A 17921-nucleotide genomic window follows, 5' to 3' on the forward strand; every position below is an offset into this window, starting at 1 on the left:
TGCTTCAATTTGTATACACAAACTTTGCTGATAATTGAAAGTGATGCCCTGAAGGCAGGTCATTTTAACAATGAACAGATACTGACCCATAACAGGTTCCTGATGCCAAGGAGAATATAATTCACTTTGGAAGAAGCCAATAGGATCTTTTAACCACTATATGTGAACATAGAAAATGTACTCCAAGAGTACATCAAATTTGTCTGGCTTACTAACTGCTAAGTTGCCCTAAACCTCACCATGCTGGTTTAAAAGCTATTAGGCTCTCCATTTCAAAATGACCCAGCAGTTTACCAAAGTTTCTGACAGCCAATTTTTATAAAGTACATTTTGTTGTATTTGCACTGGTGTATTTGACTATGCGACTTACTATTTAGATAGAACAATTCTGGGTGTTTTAATTTATAGCTAGGTTTTGAAAGTTTAAAAATCTAGATTACATCACTCCATAGCCTTCTCTATTTAGGACTGAAGGGGTTGGTTCCATATCCTTTCTGAGTACATTATGATATGCTTTTTCAGTCTGGGGATAAACTTGGCTGCTAATCTTTGTACAGCTTCTAGTGTCGTGGTGTCTTTTCTGATGACATAAGAACAGTTAACCAGTCTAATACCAGATCTTAGTCACAATGAAGTTCAGATTTAGCCTAAGAAAGAATGATCAACACACCTTTGAAACTATATAAATGAGTGATACAATAAGTATAATTGAAGAAAGTTTATATGACAAAAAATTGAAAATCTATTTTCTACAGATGAGTCCCAAAATTGTATTTATTAAAGACAATGACATATACATAAATGTCAGCAGAAAACATATGACTTGATTGAAGCTGACAGGTATTTGTTCTAAATGACTTGGCATACTCAGAGAATCCAGGCACATCACCTAATGGTGCTGAAAGTCTTGGCAAAACATCTCAGCAGCATCTACTACTATAGTGGCTCCCAACATTAGTATTAGGAGACCTTTGGGGTTGCATGTTCTTTTCCATCCAATAGTGTCTCACATCTCATTATTTGGTTTATTTCTGTTTTCATTTCATTGTTAGAAATTATTGTGATAATTTTATATTTGGTTGATGCCTGTATCCAGTGTGACTGCCAAAGTCAGAAAATGACACACCTATTTACATAATGTAAAATGTGCACATTTGCAGCACAGGCAGGTGTACAAAATGGTGTAAAGATGGGGATCTGGCAGCTATGTGGCTTAGAGCCCAATGCCACTACTCCACAATGTGTAAAATACATTAGTTTATTAATACATTTAGAATGTTTACCTTTGTCTTTTATGTATTATAAATGATCATTTTTGTTTATTAATATTTTTAGCATTATTTCAGTAACTCATTACACTGCTATTTTGTTTATATGTTTTTCATTGGGTGCTGCCATTTTGTGTATTTGTTTACAAAAGAGCACCACCATTTTGTGTTTCTGCAGTTCATGCATGTTTATTCACTATATGGTTGTGCAGCTGTTAGGCAGGTGAAGCACATGTCATGTGACACAAAGCATCATGGCAGTTATGAGATATAAGATGGCTGCCTGCATTAGACCGCACCTGAACTCTAAAGAATTCCAGGGAAGTCCTTGCAAGAGATTGGCACCCATATAAACAAATTAACATTCAAGTAATTTAAGAAAACAATTGTGGTTTCAACTTATTTTTGTTTTTACTATGTCTTTAATATTACCCACTAACTGTGTTCATACATTTAACAACTTAAATGTTCAGACTTCTCTTAACATCAACAATTGCTCTTTTGCTTTGATCCTAAAAAGACAGCATGTTAAGATTTCTTCTATTCACTATAATCTCTCAGAGAGGATTCTTCTAACACCCTGTTCAAGCATCATAGTCAGATCCATCTTACTTTAGAATGATTTCTGACTACATGATTCAGAAATTGAATCTAGACTCTCACAAAACAGGATACTCTTTGATCACCTTCATTTCCTTTTTTTTCACATTCATTGTCAGGATTTTGTTACACTACTTTTACCTAAACAGTTTTCAATAAATGTCAACCAAGAGTACAGAAATGCAAACAATTCTCATTCTCACTAGCAAACTAAGGATTAAAAATTAAAAAAAAAATAAAGGCACATTAAAGCATTAGGTGCAAGCCAGATTTGGAGAACTAGATTATGGCTATTTATAAAAAAAACACATTAACTTATTATATACATAGTCTTTTGGCTGCTTCCATATTGACACAGACAAAAAACAAACAAACACATGTTTAATTAGAACAAATCCTCTGCTTTCCTAATATGAACCTGCCAGGAAATATGTTCCATGTGTGCACTGCCAATAAAATGGAGACTAAACCTGGCATACAATATGTCCCATATTGAGCCTCATGTATCCAAGTTTACATGAATGCAAAACTGGCCTTGTGCGTCAAGGCCTGAAATAACACTTTTACTAGCTTTGTCTGCAGAAACACACAGGTTTGCTTTCTTGGCACAGAAGGAACAAGTTAATTGAGCAACCTAAAATGTTACAATGTTTTAGCCAACAAAGATAAATGATGACACTCTTACAACCAGAACGAGGTTTGGTGGCAAAATGTTTAAAGTAAATGAAACAATGATGTTATTTATCTTGTAAAAAATGCTTACATTTTCTTTTTTTTTATTATTTATTTATTTATTTATTAATTTTATTACAATCAATACATAGCAATCAAGTTTTTACAAAAAAAAAAAGAATTATGCTAAGAACAGATCGATCCCCACCCTTGAGAGAGAGAGCAAGCCAAACGGTGTAAAATTTAAGGCTTTTAAAAATACCTAAATCAACAAATTCTCTGTGCTTTATAAAATCATTTCAAAATATTACTGATTAGATCCTGCCATGTTTTGAAAAAAGTCTGCACAGATCCTCTAACTGAGTATTTGATTTTTCCAATTTTAAATAATATAACACATCAGTTTCCCACTGACTTAAAAGAGGAGAGTTTGGGTTCTTCCAGTTTATCAGAATAAGTCTGCGTGCCAACAGTGTAGTGAATGCAATCACAATTTGTTTGTCTTTCTCCACTTTAAGACCCTCTGGAAGAACCCCAAACACAGCTGTTAATGGGTTAGGAGGGATTGTGAGTCCAAGACTGTCTGAGAGGTAATTAAAAATTTTTGTCCAGAATAATGTTAATTTGGAGCAGGCCCAGAACATGTGACCTAGTGAGGCTGGGGCTTGGTTGCAACGTTCGCAGGTTGGATCATGCCCTGGAAACATTTTGAGAGTTTTAGTGAGACAGATGTGCTCGATATATAATTTTGAGTTGTATAATTGTATGCTTTGCGCATATGGAGCTTGAGTGAATTCTCTGCATTGCTACTTTCCACTCCTTTTCTGATATATTAATTGAGAGGTCATTTTCCCAGTGTCCTCTTGGATCTTTGAAAGGAAGGGATTGTAAAAGGATTTTATATATTGTAGAGATGGAGTCTAACTCCTTGAAATTGAGCAATAATTTTTCCAGCGTGGATGAGGGTGCAAGATGAGGAAAATCTGGAAGGTTCTGTTTAACAAAGTTCCTGATTTGAAGATAGTGAAAGAAATTTGTAGCTGGAATGTTAAATTTGGAATGTAATTGTTCATAGGATGCAAAGGCGTTGTCTATATAAAGATCTCTAAGCAAGTTAATTCCAAATTTTTCCAGATATTAAAACTGCATATGTTTGTGAGGGTTGAAAGAGGTGGTTCTTTTGCAGGGTGCCACAGAAAGAAGCTTCTCCGTCTTAAAATGCTTTCTACATTGGTTCCAGATTCTAAGTGAGTGGAGCACAATTGGGTTATTAGTGTATTGCCGATAGCGTGTGTTTATTGGAGCACAAAGCAAGGAATACAAAGAAGTACTGCAGGATTTTACTTCTATTGCGGTCCATGCCTGTGTATGTTCTTCTATTTGTGTCCAGGTTCTTATCGACTGTATATTTGCGCCCAGTAATAAAACTGGAAGTTAGGTAGAGCCATGCCGCCTTCTGCCTTTTGTCTTTGTAGGGTCGCTCTTTTGATGCGTGGATGTTTAGAATTCCAAATAAATGAGGTTATTGTTGAATCTAATTGCTTAAAGAACGATTTATTAATGTATATTGGTATGTTTTGAAATAAAAAGGAGCTTAGGAAGAATATTCATCTTAACAGTGTTAATTCTTCCAGCTAGTGTGAGATGAAGGGTTGACCATCTATGCAAGTCTTGTTTAATTTTTTCCATACAGGCACGAAATTTTGTTGATAAAGAGCTTTATGTTTACTTGTGATGTTTACCCCGAGGTATTTAAACTGTTCTGCAATGATAAAAGGAAGGGTGTCTAATCTAATATTATATGCTTGAATTCACGGAAAGAGTACACTTTTATTCAGATTAATTCTGAGACCAGAGAGCTTTTGAAATTCTGTGAGTGCTGCTAAGACTGCAGGCACAGAATTTTCTGGGTCCGATATATACAGTACCATGTCATCTGCATATAATGAGATTTTCTGTTCCAGTCCTTCTCTGCTAATCCCCTTTATCTGATCAGTATTTCGACAATGTATTGCCAGTGGTTCAATGGCAATTGCAAACAGCAGTGGTGACAAAGGGCATCCTTGTCTTGTGCCACGTTCTAGTTTAAAGTAGTCTGAGCAAATGTTATTGATGCAAACTGAAGCTTCTGGGTTAGTATACAGTAATTTAATCCATGCACAAATGTTGGGCCAAACCCAAACTTCTCCAAAATAGTAAAAGGTATTTCCATTCAATCATGTCGAATGCTTTTCTGCATCCAATGATAATAATATTTCTGGGGTGTTTGATTTAGTTGGTGAGTATATTACATTAAACAGGCGTCAAGATTTGAAGATAAGTGTCGGCCCCTAATAAATCCAGTTTGGTCTTGTGATATTATTGAGGGGAGCACTTTCTCCATCCTTCTAGCTATGATTTTAGAGAGTATTTTAACGTCGTTATTCAGAAGTGAAATTGGTCTGTATGATGCACATTGTAATAAGTCCTTATTTTGTTTTGGAAAGACAGTGATTAGTGCTTGGCGAAAGGTTTGTGGAAGAGATTGGTTATCTCTGGCTTCTGTAAATGATGCTAATAGGAGGGAGCTAGCTGAGCGGAGAATTTCTTGTAAAACTCTGCAGGGTAGCCATCAGGGCCTGCTGCTTTTCCACCTTGGAGTGACTTTATAGCATCCAGTAATTCTGATAATGACAGAGGTTTATCGAGCTCCTCCACACTAATAGCGTCAATTTGTGGTATCTGTAATTTATCCAGAAATGCATTAGATTGTATATTGTCTTCTTTAAACTCAGTAGTATATAGGGATTTATAGTAGTCTCTAAAAGTGTACATTATATTATTGTGTTCGATGATTTTATCTCCATTCGTGTTAGTAATTACGAGATTGCGTTGCACTTCTTGCTTGTGAATTTGTTGCGCTAAAAGCTTATTAGCTTTCTCTCCATGTTCATAATAATGATGTCTGGATTTGTAAATTAGTTGTTCGGTTTCTTTAGTTGTCAAGAGGTTTAATTCTGAATGTAGAGCCTGCCTCCTCTTATGTAGAGTCTCGCTTGGTAGTCTGGCGTTCTTCATCTATTTTAGTAATTTCGCTTTTTATCTCTGCTACTTTCTTCGGATTTATTTCTGTGGGAAAGATATGAGATAATCTGTCCTCTTAAGAAGGCCTTAAGAGTTTCCCAGAGTATTCCTGCAGAGATCTCAGGGGATGTATTTGTCTCTAGAAAGAATTCAATTTGTTTGGATATAAATTCAGTACAATTCTCGTCAGCTAATAGAAGCGGATTGAGACGCCATCTGGGGTGAGTGTATGGGGCTTAGTAATTTCAGCTCCAAGATCATCGGAGCATGGTCTGAAATAACAATAGCATCGTATTTACAAGATTTAATCTTAGGCAAGAAGTTATTATCTATAAAGAAGTAATCAATCCTTGAGTAGCAATGATGTACTGGTGAGTAGAAAGAATATGTTCTTGAATTTGGGTTTAAAACCTCCAGGGATCTGATAAGTTGTGATCAGTTATAAACTTTGTAATTATCTTTTGCGGTGTTAGTTGCGTTCCCCTGTGGAGGAAGTCTTATCTAAAAGTGGATTTAGAACACAATTAAAGTCCCCAGCCATTATAAGTTTATGAGTGTTCAGATTGGGAATGGATGCAAATAAATTTTGTATAAATTCCTTATCATCAACATTAGGTGCATAAACATTTATCAAAATCATTTTACAGTTAGATAAGTCTCCCATGACCATCACATATCTCCCTTCAGGATCCAATACTACATCTGATGCTACAAATGGTACTGTTCTATGTATGAGAATTCCCACCCCTCTAGTTTTCTTTGTAAAACTAGAATGGAACATTTGGCCAGTCCAGTCTTTTGCAGCGGAACTGATCCTTACTTAGTAAGTGGGTTTCCTGTAAAAATACTATTTTAGCATTTAGACCTGTTAGGTGAGAAAGTACTTTCTTTCTCTTTAATTCGTGATTCAGGCCTTTAACATTCCAGCTTACGAAGTTAACTGTCCCATCATGGAGACACTGATTCTGAGTTTTTGGTGTCATATTATAGTCTTAACTGGAAGTGAAATAGTTTAGGTCTTAATTTCCTATTCCCCCAAGAGTTGTTGCCATGCAGCTTATTATTACGTTGATAGTTATAATTATAAAGATTGAGATGATAGATTAGATATAGATCAAGCCTGCTCTCTTTCTCTTCCCCCCTTAACCCCCCACCCTCCCTTTTTGCCTCCCCAGGTGAGGCTAAAACCCACTTCATGCAGTCCCAGTCCTCTGACATACCCAGAGACAGAGCACGTCCAAAGCACATCAAGCCCCCATGCAGTGGCGCTTTAAGGTTAAAAGATAGAGATATCTGTTACCAATATAGTCTTTAAAAGAGGAAAAAAAAATGCTTACATTTTCAATCATATTATGTTGCTATTATTTACATTTTCAATTAGGAATCACTAATTGTTAAACATAACAGACTTGATACACTAAATAATAGCAACATAATATCACTTATACTATAGTTTAAGAGTATACTCAACTTTGTTTTTTTGGATTAGGTTTGTTTTTGCTTTCAATTTTTTGTAATTGCTTCCATCTACTTTAAAAAGTAACTCTGCTGAAGCAGTTATACCTATTGCCCTCAGTCTCACTATTTTGTTGAAACCAGTCATTTTGCCGTTCACATACAGTATGCCTGCTTTACTTGGCTGAATTTGCCATTTTCACCAAAGGGGTTAAAAGCAGGTCACATGCTTTGCCATATAACATCAGCATGTAGGGGTGTGCATATCTTCTAGTGTAATAAAGTGATTCATGCAAGAGGCAACTGAACAGCACGACCACACCTGTAAAGTCTATAAGTCCCTCTTGGTTGATTCCAAGGTCTTGGTATTTACTATGCACCTGTACTGTACATAACTTATACATGATAACCACCTTGATTCAGCTGCTTTTTTTATTAAATTGGTATTATTCATTAATCTGCAACTGTTATAGAAAGTGCAATGCCTGTTTGGGACTAGTCCTAACAGAGTGAACTTTAATTTTCATGTGAATTGAAAAATGACACTTGTGTGCACAAATGAACTTACACAATATAATGCATCTGTGTCAGTGAGTGATAGCTTTGATTTTGTTGAAATCAAACAATTCAGTTGACTTTGACATTAATGTGTAATTATCAATAAAAAGCCACTTTCAAGATAAAGACTAATAACAGTGTGTCCATCCATCCATTATCCAACCCGCTATATCCAAACTACAGGTTCATGGGGGTCTGTTGGAGCCAATCCCAGCCCACCACAGGGCACACACCATGCACAATTTAGGATCACCAATGCACCTAACCTTCATGTCTTTGGACTGTGGGAGGAAATCGGAGCAACCGGAAGGAACCCATGCAGACACCATGCAAAATCCACACAGGGGGGACCTGGGAAGGGAACCCAGGTCTCGTAACTGCGAGGCAGCAGCGCTACCACTGCGCCAAATAACAGTGTGTTTACTCACTAAATGTCTGGCAAAGATGGTGAGGCTCTTATGTTTTATGATTGTTTTACAATACAAGGGTCATTGATCTTTTTGAATATACTAGGTGTTGAATACAAATGTATTTAATGAAGTTTAACTTTCACAGTTAAAAATCACATAAACTCACATTTATTCTATATAGATTCAAGACAACAGAATATATTTCCAAGTTTTTATCTAAACTTCAACAAAAGAATCAGGTCAAACCGAAAGCCATCAGAATTACTGAGTTATTCATTTGTCAATGTATTCTAAAAATATTCAGAATCCTCCAACTCTGCAAATTTTACTATTAAACTTTTCTACTTTGGGCTTCTTTCAATTTTAATCCAAGCTACAACCTGCAATGTTAAAGTCTGGAGTGTATAAAAATGGTAAGAAGATTCCCAGAAGTGCGGCTTAGCCAAAATCACAATTCTGAATTGGCTCCATGTGGGTGTGGATATGTGAGTGACGGGGCCATATGATGGACCCATGCCCTGTTCAGGGCTATTTCCGATCTTGACCTCAGTGCTACATGGTCAGCCGAAGAACAGAACAATCCAGAATTGGACTAAGCAGATCTGACACTGTCACATTACCATATGGAGTATGCAGCAATCAAATCCTTTTATGTCGGGATGTAATATTTGACAATTAATATCTTCTGCCTGCTCAGAAATATAAACAAAAAGTTCCAGGCATCAATGTTAAAACTAAACTAAAGTTTAAAAAAGATCAAACAATTAGCACAAATAAGTGATTTCCTTGGATCAAACACTTACACTTAATTTCAATTTAGTGAATTAAAAAAGACAGTAATAAAGTGGTAGAGTGGGCTGGTGAGTCACTTCACAGCCTTAGGAACTCAGTTCAGTTCGGTTTTTTTGCCAGTGTCCTCCTCTAGGTGAAATCTGCAAGTTCTCTTCATATTGGAAAAGATTTTATTTCCCAGGACCACTGGCTTCCTCAAACAGTTCAAGGCATTTGTCAAGGACCAGGTGTGCACACTCCCAAATTGATGCTATATATGCACTAAAATTATTCATATTTTGTGACACAGTTCTCTGCTTTTGGGTTTGTTTTTAACCTCAAGATGCTTTAAAATGTATGGACACGTGCCATTTAGTGCTACTTTTCCTAGAACTCTGTTCCTACCCTTTGTTCAGTTTTATTTTCTTTGTTTTTGTCCTAACTTTGAACTAATGATCATAATGTGTTATCTTTTACACTTATTTCCTTTTCTGCAATTGACAAAACATTTAAACTACCATTTTTATATATATACATACACACACACACATAGGGCGGCACAGTGACGCAGTGGTAGCGCTGCTGCCTCGCAGTTAGGAGACCCGGGTTCGCTTCCCAGGTCCTCCCTGCGTGGAGTTTGCATGTTCTCCCCATGTCTGCGTGGGTTTTCTCCGGGCACTCCGGTTTCCTCCCACAGTCCAAAGACATGCAGGTTAGGTGGATTAGTGATTCTAAATTGGCCCTAGTGTGTGCTTGGTGTGTGGGTGTGTTTGTGTGTGTCCTGCGGTGGGTTGGCACCCAGCCCGAGATTGGTTCCATTCCTGTGCCCTGTGTTGGCTGGGATTGGCTCCAGCAGACCCCTGTGACCCTGTGTTCGGATTCAACAGGTTGGAAACTGGATGGATGGATATATATACTGTACATATATATATATATATATATATATATACACATACACATACATACACAGTGGAACCTCGGTTCACGACCATAATTCGTTCCAAAACTCTGGTCATAAACTGATTTGGACATGAACCGAAATAATTTCCTTCATAGGGTTGTATGTAAATACAATTAATCCGTTCTAGACCGTACAAACTGTATGTATATATATATATTTTTTTAAAGATTTTTAAGCACAAATATAGTTAATTATACCATAGAATGCATAGCATAATAGAAAACTAAATGTAAAAACACTGAATAACACTGAGAAAACCTTGAACAACAGATAAAACTAACACTGCAAGAGTTTGCTCTATAGCGCTATGAACCACTCGCTAAAAACACTTTTTCTAAGCACAGGAAAAATGAACATTTGAAAAATCCGTAATTTAATAAACCACCAAGAAAAGTAACATTGCAACAATGCATGGTACGAACCGATTGCTGTAAACAGAAATGAAGTGGAGGTTAAAATCCAATAGAAAAAAGTCTTCATTAAATACAACGAGGTTAAAACAATGCTCGGATCTGTCTCTTTAAAAACAAGCCTTATGCGTCCAGCCGTGTCTGTGTCTGTGTCTCTCTCTCTCTCTCAATGCACAGGGAGAGACTGAACACGTGCGGAAATCATGGGCACGCACAAACCGAAAGGGAAACTGGCTTGTTCGTATACCGAGTCTGTGGTCATGAACAGATGCAAAAGTTTGGCGAACTTTTTGGTCGTAAACCAATTTGTACGTGATCCAAGATGTTCATGAACCGAGGTTCCACTCTATATGCATGTTTTCTATGTTCTGCTGGTTCCATACCTGGACAAACACATTTTAATCCGTAATGCATTATTACTTATTATAATTTCTTAAATGTTCTTGGCTAATGACTATACATAGTATGTTGCAATACCTTCTATTCCTTGTAAATGATTATTCATTTTATTCAGATATTTTTATGAAGTCAAGACTTATTTCAAATAAGAGATGATTTAAAAAATATTCAAAAAAGATTACAGTAAAAGTCACAAATAAAGTTCTCTAAGGGTGCAATGGCATCTGCCAAAAACCTGCTCAGCACATCAAGAGACTAAAATAGAGAAACACATCTTTCTGGTTAATTTATTGTATTAATAGCTAATGGTTTATAATAATTTTTTATTTACTGTTTAATTATTCTGTTCCTTTTTGTGTATTTTAAAAGCAGAGGCAGTGGCTGCGCTCCAATCGTACAGGAGTGCCTCAGGTAGGGCAGCCATCTGGGTTACATTTTATACCTCTTCTAGCCCCATTCAACGTGCTGGGGTGTTGAATTTTATCACTGTCTTGGTGCCCCCCTCTTTGTTGTTCTTCTACTTCTGCGTAAGTTTAAATGTTTTTTTTAAGAAATACTTAATTTCTTATTTTTGAAAGATGCATTTTTTTGTTTTTCCCTTTAAAGTGGTCTCTTTTTGAAAAGATTTAAGCTTGGGTTTTGGAAGTTCTCACTTCATGAACTTCTGGAAAATCGTTTTGAAAGTTTTAACTTTAGTTACACTTTAAGATTCTGTTTAGTTCTTACTTAATTACAATTTTATTATTTTAATGTTTGATTGTTTCAATAAAAGTGTATTGATTCAATTCTTAAGGAACCAGGGCTCTTCATGGCATAATCATAACAAGTAGAGCACAGCAAAACATTTAAATTACATGTCAAGATAGTCAAATTCTAAATGCCAAAGGCAGAGAAGCTAAGAGAAGAGAACACATTTATTTTTGGAGGTCCTGTATGGTGTGTCATATCCTGTGACCAGCATAGAAAATTAGTGCTTTAGATCTCAGGAAAAATGCAATGAGCCCTGACCATCCATTAACAAACAAGACAAAAGGGAGGTAAACCAAACTGAGAACAACTACATGTGCATCATCTCAAGCCAGTACACTTCAGATCATTACAAGGAGCGCTTTACCAGAAAACTTAAAATTTGTGCTTGCAGAAAAAAGCCTAAAGATAACATGAATGCAAAAAATATATAAAATTGTGGTAGATGTCATGTAAAAATACATATTGTGGTGTGAACAAGCCAATGGGCCTCTTAAGTTAATTAGTGCTGGGACCAGGGTCACATCTCTCAGCTCATTTTTTTTTTTAACTTTCCTCACAACATATAGTATACCATTAAGGCAAATTAGGCAATCGCCTAGGGCACAGATCATAAGGTGTGCGGAGTGGGGGTTCCCAGCTGCACCGGTTAGCTACTGAACAATCATTTGGCACACTAATAAGCTTGGGCTAGGGTTCAAAATAATCTAACTCTGGCACTGAATATACTGTATATCTAGGGAGAGTATTGTGACGAGGTTAAAATTTCAGCATTACTGCAAACAATCTGGCCACTTTCCTCATGCTGTGGTATGTCAGGGTGTGAGTCTATCGTCTGTATAACGCAACAATGAACTGTTCAAGTCGTCAGTTATTAGAACTGCAAATTGTTAAAAGTTTATTGACTTTGAGAAAAATCACCTCACTATTCCTTTGGCTCTACAAACAATAACTGAGCATTTTGTGCACACAGTTGGAGGGGAATGTACTATTTGTAATATGTACGTTTTTTCCAACACAAAAATGTATTTTATTTCAATTCACATAACAAAATATGTACCTGTCTCACAGCTTTATGTGCCAAAACCTCATATGGCTTAACAGCAGACATTTCATACCGGTCAGAGAGCGCTCATGCTGCTCCCTGTGAACGGAGTGGACAAGCAAAGGATAACAGCAGCACAAGGCCTAAGGGCTCCATGGCTGACATGAAGCAAGAATAAGTGGACCTGCACATCAGAGTCACAAACAACAGCTGACATGTGACATGACAAGACCATAGAAACAAAATGTCAAATGCCTGGTGATGCACAGGACCCCCCGGCATTTGGAGCCAGGTGCGATTCCCTCCTTGGGCTGCCTTCAAGATGGATCCTTCATGTTCTCCCAATGTTAACAAGAATTTGCCTCAGGACTTTGACTACCCCACAAGCTGACCTGCCCCAACTATCTAAACTGAGATGTGTGTATCTGTGATTGAGAAATTGTGCCCTGCATCCCATTTAAGGTTGGTTCCTACCCTCCATGTGACACTGCCAGGATTGGCTCACACTCACTGAAAAGAAATAGATTTAGACATTAAATGTACTCCTGACTAACCAAAGTAACTTAAGAAAAAGAAAGTGACCATCCTACCAAGCAGCTTGGTCAGAGTTCACCTAAGAATCCCATTATTAAATATTGGCCAGGTCTGAATCCTGCTTTTGCCCACTTGCCTTACACAATATGCACAAAGCAGCCAGTAGCTGGCAGAAACAGCAGCATGCTGGTGTACACGGTGCATGGAGACTTACACAAAAAGACCTACAGCTTAATCTCTTGCCAGAAGTGTACGTGTCAAACAACTCGTGCAAGCAGTCAAGGTTTGTTTTCTTTCTTTCTTTTTCCTTTATCCTTCTTAGATACTGCTGACAAATGATAAATTTATCTTATCCTTAGAAATCTTCAGACTCAGCATTTGGGTTTTCAGTGAAGTCTTAAGTATAGGTCATGTCGGCTCAATAGTTAGTGAAGCGTCCTGTAGCAGCCACAGGATCCTTGGTTCAGATTCCTTTCACTTCACTGTCTCCTCTACATGGATTTATGCACGTTTCTGCCACATATTCTTGTTTCATTTCATGTCTCAAGAAGTGTGGAAACCCACAACCCTGTACTAGTATAAGTGATAATATAAACCAATAATAGGTTTAAGGAATGTACATAAATCATTTCATAATTTCTCAATATGAAATATAAGCAAAAAATATAGTGTGCACATTATTTAAGTAAGTAAATAATGTGTTAATAATAGCATATGAATCAATTTATCCAGTTTACAAATCTGTTTTTCCCATTTCAAGTTCATTGGGAGATAAAACAATTCTCTGAGGCATCAGATCAAAAAACAAGGCAAAATCCTAAACTGAACTGGATGCATAACTAACGAACATAAACACTCTTATTTACCATCACCCTTTATTCTAATGGGCTTCTCCTTACTAATCATGTAAAACAAAAATCAAATGAAAACTACAAAACTTCCTTTTTAATAGAAGTAATGGCAGTGTCAATGCATTTTTGTTTAGTTCAAAAGCAGCATGCTACTCTCCAACCATTCATTTATTCAGACATTTTGAAATCTGAGAGGTTCATTGACCGTAGTCCAGCAAATTTGAGTCAACCTGGGACAGCACACTAGTCAGTGTCAAACATTCAGATATAATAAGTTCAAAATATATCATTCTACCTTTTACGTTTTGAATATGATTTTTTTTTTTTTATATTATGAGGTCAGCGTTGAAGCATATTCCACACAAACATTATAGAAAACCCATTCTGGGTGCACACTTGCTCGCACTGGGCCAATTAATCCTGCACAATATGGAACTAACAATAATAAATGAATAACCATTTCCTGCATTATTAGCTAAAGCATTTACGTTGAAAACCGTCCAATTAAAAGCCCAAACATTCTTCAATTTTGAATTTAAATTAACATAGTGTAGCCGCTCTTAATATAATCCACTCTGGTCCAGCATTTACCATTTGCACAATACGTGCGTTCTTGCAGTTTCACAAGTTCAAACCACAAAAATAATTTTAGAACGTAAAAATAGAAAGAAAAATTACAGAATTACGAAAACAGGACATGACCGAGGCCGTTAAAATTAATGATACGTTTTTACCAACTGCTCCTGTGTTTGCAAAAATTCTCCATCAGACTTCTCCGATAATTTTAAAAGTTCTCACGTCTGCTCAGACAACAACACAAACAAACCTAAAGCCGAGTGTAAGCTATTGGACCCGTCTGGGGGCATGCCTGACATCCGCCGCTTGTTCCCCCTTTGGCACCATGCTGTCGGGAGAGGTTCCTGCCCCTGCTACCCTAGACTGGATAAGCAAGATGACAAATGGACCGAAAGGCGTATTGTTCACTTCAGTTTATAACTTTAGACACGGTTGCACACGAGCAGTCGAGATACTATTTTATTCAAATAGACTGAAAGCAATTGGGGGAAGTAAGTTTTTAAAAACTAAATAATGAGCCGTTGAGGAGAAATATGTAAGGCGATGGAACGTATTCTGCTGCTCGTGAAAACACATGCAGTTATTCAGTCGGGATTTACAATTTTCACGTAAACGCATTTTAGAGGAATTGTACCATTTAAAAATTACATCATTCCCTTAAGAACTCCAGCTCTTCCGTTTCATTTTGGCTTTGGTTCATCTTATGCTCCTCTAAGAAATCATGAAAAAGGGTTTTTGTCTAGATTTTTGTAGCGTTTCATTTTAGCAATATAAAAATCACGAAGACAATAAGCAAGGCCAACAAGCCCTGAGAAGTTGGATATATGGATTCATATAATTTTGATTTTAGAATAACGTAAAAGATGGAAAATTGTACCGTTACTGCGTACTTCTCTTTTTATGTAAGCCCTTATAAACAAGTGCTTCAATAGTTAAGATAACTGTAAAGTTTGATTTATGTTTCATCTTTATTTTAAATTACTGTAATTTAATAGGAATAAAGATCTGGTCCGTGGTGCCTGTTTAAGCCGAAGCACGATGTATATGGAAGCGGTGATAATAGAACAATTTAGAACACACAGAGTCGAAGGCAATCTTATAATATGATTTTGCGTGAAATTACGATATCTAAATTAAAACTCTAGCTAGTACAGTCTTTCCTATGTCTAGATATAAAAGGACCCACATTTTAAGAAGTAACATCTCGATATTAAAATGCAATTTATGTTTTGTTTAGAATTCATACCAGTGTATTGTAAAGTAAATGTTCATTAAAAAATAATTTGTGAACAATACAGTACAAACCAAAGTGCAAGATCACATCCCAAAGACCTGCAGGTTGACTTTTCTGCCGACTTGGACTTTGCTTGTAACAAGCTGGTGTGGGTTATGTGTAACGGCGTGCCCCGAACCACTTACACCCCTTATAGTAAATCTTTTCAGCTCGATACTAATAGCATAGTGTCTGGCTCCTGAGACGATCCCTAACTAAATTAGGTTGAATTGAGCTAGGGCAATTGGAAGGATGGATAAATGGAGGGTACAGGAATGAATAAATAAATAAATAAATAAATAAATACTGTTTAGCATTTGTTTCAGACGGAAGAATTCGTTAAGTGCTAAAAAATAGACCGTTAGAATTATCGGCATCGAATGCCATCTTTTAAATTTCACTTGTTTATTTCAGAGACAAGATTTTTAATTGTCAATAATTAAACATATTATGAATGTAGCCGTACTACAATATTTCATATATAAAAGCTTTGATGTACTATTCCCCATTCAAAAAGTTTTTTTTTTCTTTTCACGAGAACAACTAATGTAAATTACATTCTTTGAAAGATGGGAACCACGCATTCTTCTAACGTGCCACTGGTTAGATCGACCGCGTGTGCCAACACTCTTAACACGAACCAAAGCACCAGCATTTTTTTGGACGTCTCCAAGTTTCAAATCGTGACCCAAGTGAAACACAGGTCGCCTAAATTAACGGGCGTATCTATGCACTTATTGGTTAGTACGGAACCTCGGACATAATGACACACTCAGATGGTACTTACCTGCCGCTCCGAAGCGACACCACAAAACGAATAAAGCCAAGGTGTACATCTTTCGTCAAGTTATATACCTCTTGGAATCAAGAAATAACCGAGGCCCGAAAGGAGAGAGCGAACGACAACGCAGCTCTCTAAAATTTGAAGGCGAACGAGGTGTGAAGCGGTTCTCTTTTGCCTTTAACTTGTAATAGCCAAGCATCAAGTGACCGTCTGTTCTCGTTTCTTGTACACTACGCCCCCTTTCCGCGGAAGTGCGGAGCTGATGTTACTTTCAATAAAATAACTTCTTACCTCGACAAAACATTGGCAATTTTGCAATACTACTAAAGGCGTTTCCATGTTTTAATTGTACCACTGTCTTAAGCCCCCTTTAAGGTTTCGAGAGTGTTCACATATAACATCGGGGAAATTGTGTTTTACGAATATAAGGGAAAAATAGATCAGGGGCTTGACGCAATAGATCTGATGTTTCTTAAGCCTCCAGACTCGCCACCTCCCCTCTAGACTGTATTGTTGTAAAGTATAAAGTTTCGATTTTCAAAAAAATTAATAAATAAAGTAAAATCCACATAAATGGATATTATTTACACACATTTACATGAAGTAAATTTTGCAAGAACATGGCCATTTCAAATTCTGATTCCCCCATCTGCTACATAAACATTAAGATTTATGGGATGGATCAAATGGGTTACCGTCCTTAGGTCAACACTTCCCCAGAACTGAGTCTGTAATCATCCCAGCTTACATTAAAGAGGCTTGGTGAAGTGACTAAACAAATGTGGCCCGCTAATGTAGGGGTGTTCAACACGATATGCCATTCAGCATTTGTACTTAGTTATCTCTTATGTATTGAAGGAAATAAATACATTGTTTTGTGGTTTTCGAACCATTATTAGGTGAAGGATGCCTAAAATAATGAATAAGACTTTATTTTTTCATTTACACAGCAAACAAAATATTTTAAATATAAGGAGATCACAGCTTCAGAGTCCAGGATTCAAATTTAGGCCTGGTCATGGTTGATATGAGGTTTCCATGTTATTACTGTGTGTGTGTGCATGAGTGTGCGTGAGTGTGCCTGTGTCTGAGAGAGAGAGAGAGAGAGAGAGAGTTTTTGTCCCGATTAATCAGGTTTTCCCCCTACATCTCAAGCTGAGCATTAAACTGTGTCCTACAACACTGGGTACTTTTCCAAAATAGTGTGCAAGAAGGGGTAGAATAGAACTGTTCCCACATTAGGAAACATTTGGTGCAGTCAGCGGTTATTAAATTGATAACTTCAGTTGATAACGTCCAGTGCCATAACCACAGGGTGACAGCAAGAGTATTATAATGTATATTTAATGCATGCAGTATAAAGTAATATAGTATTTATAAACCTTTAGTAACTCCTTTCTATCCTATATATCTTCTTGGTATCCTGATGTGGCACTTGGTGCCACTGCTCTACTGCCAATCTGTTCTCCTGCTTACAGAAAATCATCTCAGACAAAGGAGAACTGGAATCATTGGATTGAAAAATTCTCTCATCAGATTGGATA

At 36.8% G+C, this 17921-nt stretch overlaps 1 protein-coding gene across 1 annotated transcript in view; it reads right to left on the minus strand.

The window, feature by feature from the left end:
• The window catches only part of fcer1g (Fc fragment of IgE, high affinity I, receptor for; gamma polypeptide), a 76741-nt gene extending 60161 nt beyond the window's left edge, over positions 1-16580 (minus strand). Inside the window, exon 1 of the mRNA XM_039741640.1 lies at positions 16381-16580. Coding sequence (XP_039597574.1) covers positions 16381-16429 — 49 coding nt within the window. The 5' untranslated portion in view covers positions 16430-16580. The remainder of the gene's footprint in view (positions 1-16380) is intronic.
• Positions 16581-17921: the final 1341 nt, after the last annotated feature.

This window comes from Polypterus senegalus, chromosome 18 (assembly GCF_016835505.1).
Source record: "Polypterus senegalus isolate Bchr_013 chromosome 18, ASM1683550v1, whole genome shotgun sequence".
NCBI classification, from domain to species: Eukaryota; Metazoa; Chordata; class Cladistia; order Polypteriformes; family Polypteridae; genus Polypterus; species Polypterus senegalus.